Source organism: Belonocnema kinseyi, chromosome 6 (assembly GCF_010883055.1).
Source record: "Belonocnema kinseyi isolate 2016_QV_RU_SX_M_011 chromosome 6, B_treatae_v1, whole genome shotgun sequence".
Lineage (NCBI taxonomy): Eukaryota > Metazoa > Arthropoda > Insecta > Hymenoptera > Cynipidae > Belonocnema > Belonocnema kinseyi.
In genome coordinates, this window is record NC_046662.1 from 70,575,707 (window position 1) to 70,576,273 (window position 567).

General features: G+C 25.7%; 1 protein-coding gene across 1 annotated transcript in view; it reads left to right on the forward strand.

Annotated features, from left to right (window-relative positions):
• LOC117175084 overlaps window positions 1-94 on the forward strand; it is a 1,999-nt gene extending 1,905 nt beyond the window's left edge. The window contains exon 4 of the mRNA XM_033364629.1: window positions 71-94. Within this exon, the coding sequence (XP_033220520.1) occupies window positions 71-79 (9 nt within the window). The 3' untranslated portion in view covers window positions 80-94. The remainder of the gene's footprint in view (window positions 1-70) is intronic.
• Window positions 95-567: the final 473 nt, after the last annotated feature.

Below are 567 nucleotides of genomic sequence, written 5' to 3' on the forward strand. Positions count from 1 at the left end.
AAAGCTAATATATGAATAATTAAACAGTTAAATGACATATAATAAAATAATTAAAGCGAAACTGTTGCAGCAAGTGTAAGTCCAGAATATACCAATGGTGCCAAGCAGTCATTTTCATAAGAAAAACAGGCTGACTAACAAAAATTTAATTTATTTATATGCTTCTTGTCGCTTCTTATACATAAACACTTAAGTTCTATAAAAAATATTGCACATATCTAATGATGAATATAAAATTTAAATTATTCTGTAACGCAACGAAAATTTTCACGTTCCTCCATATTGTGCTCTTCAAAAATATTGTGCTGTTCCAATTCCAGATTTATAAGAATTAAAATTTTAAGCACCGCAATTTGATATACTTATTGTAAAAACAAAATAATGCAAGCCAAAATGCCTCTTGTTATTAACAGCAAATAGGACTATAAGAATATGTAAAAAATGTAATATTTACACTATAATTAGAGAGCTACATATGATATTTATTTTACGATAGTTACAAATTCAATGTTGTTAAGTTATTAGTTAAATTTTGATTTTTACATAAATCGTTCGTTACCTACACTT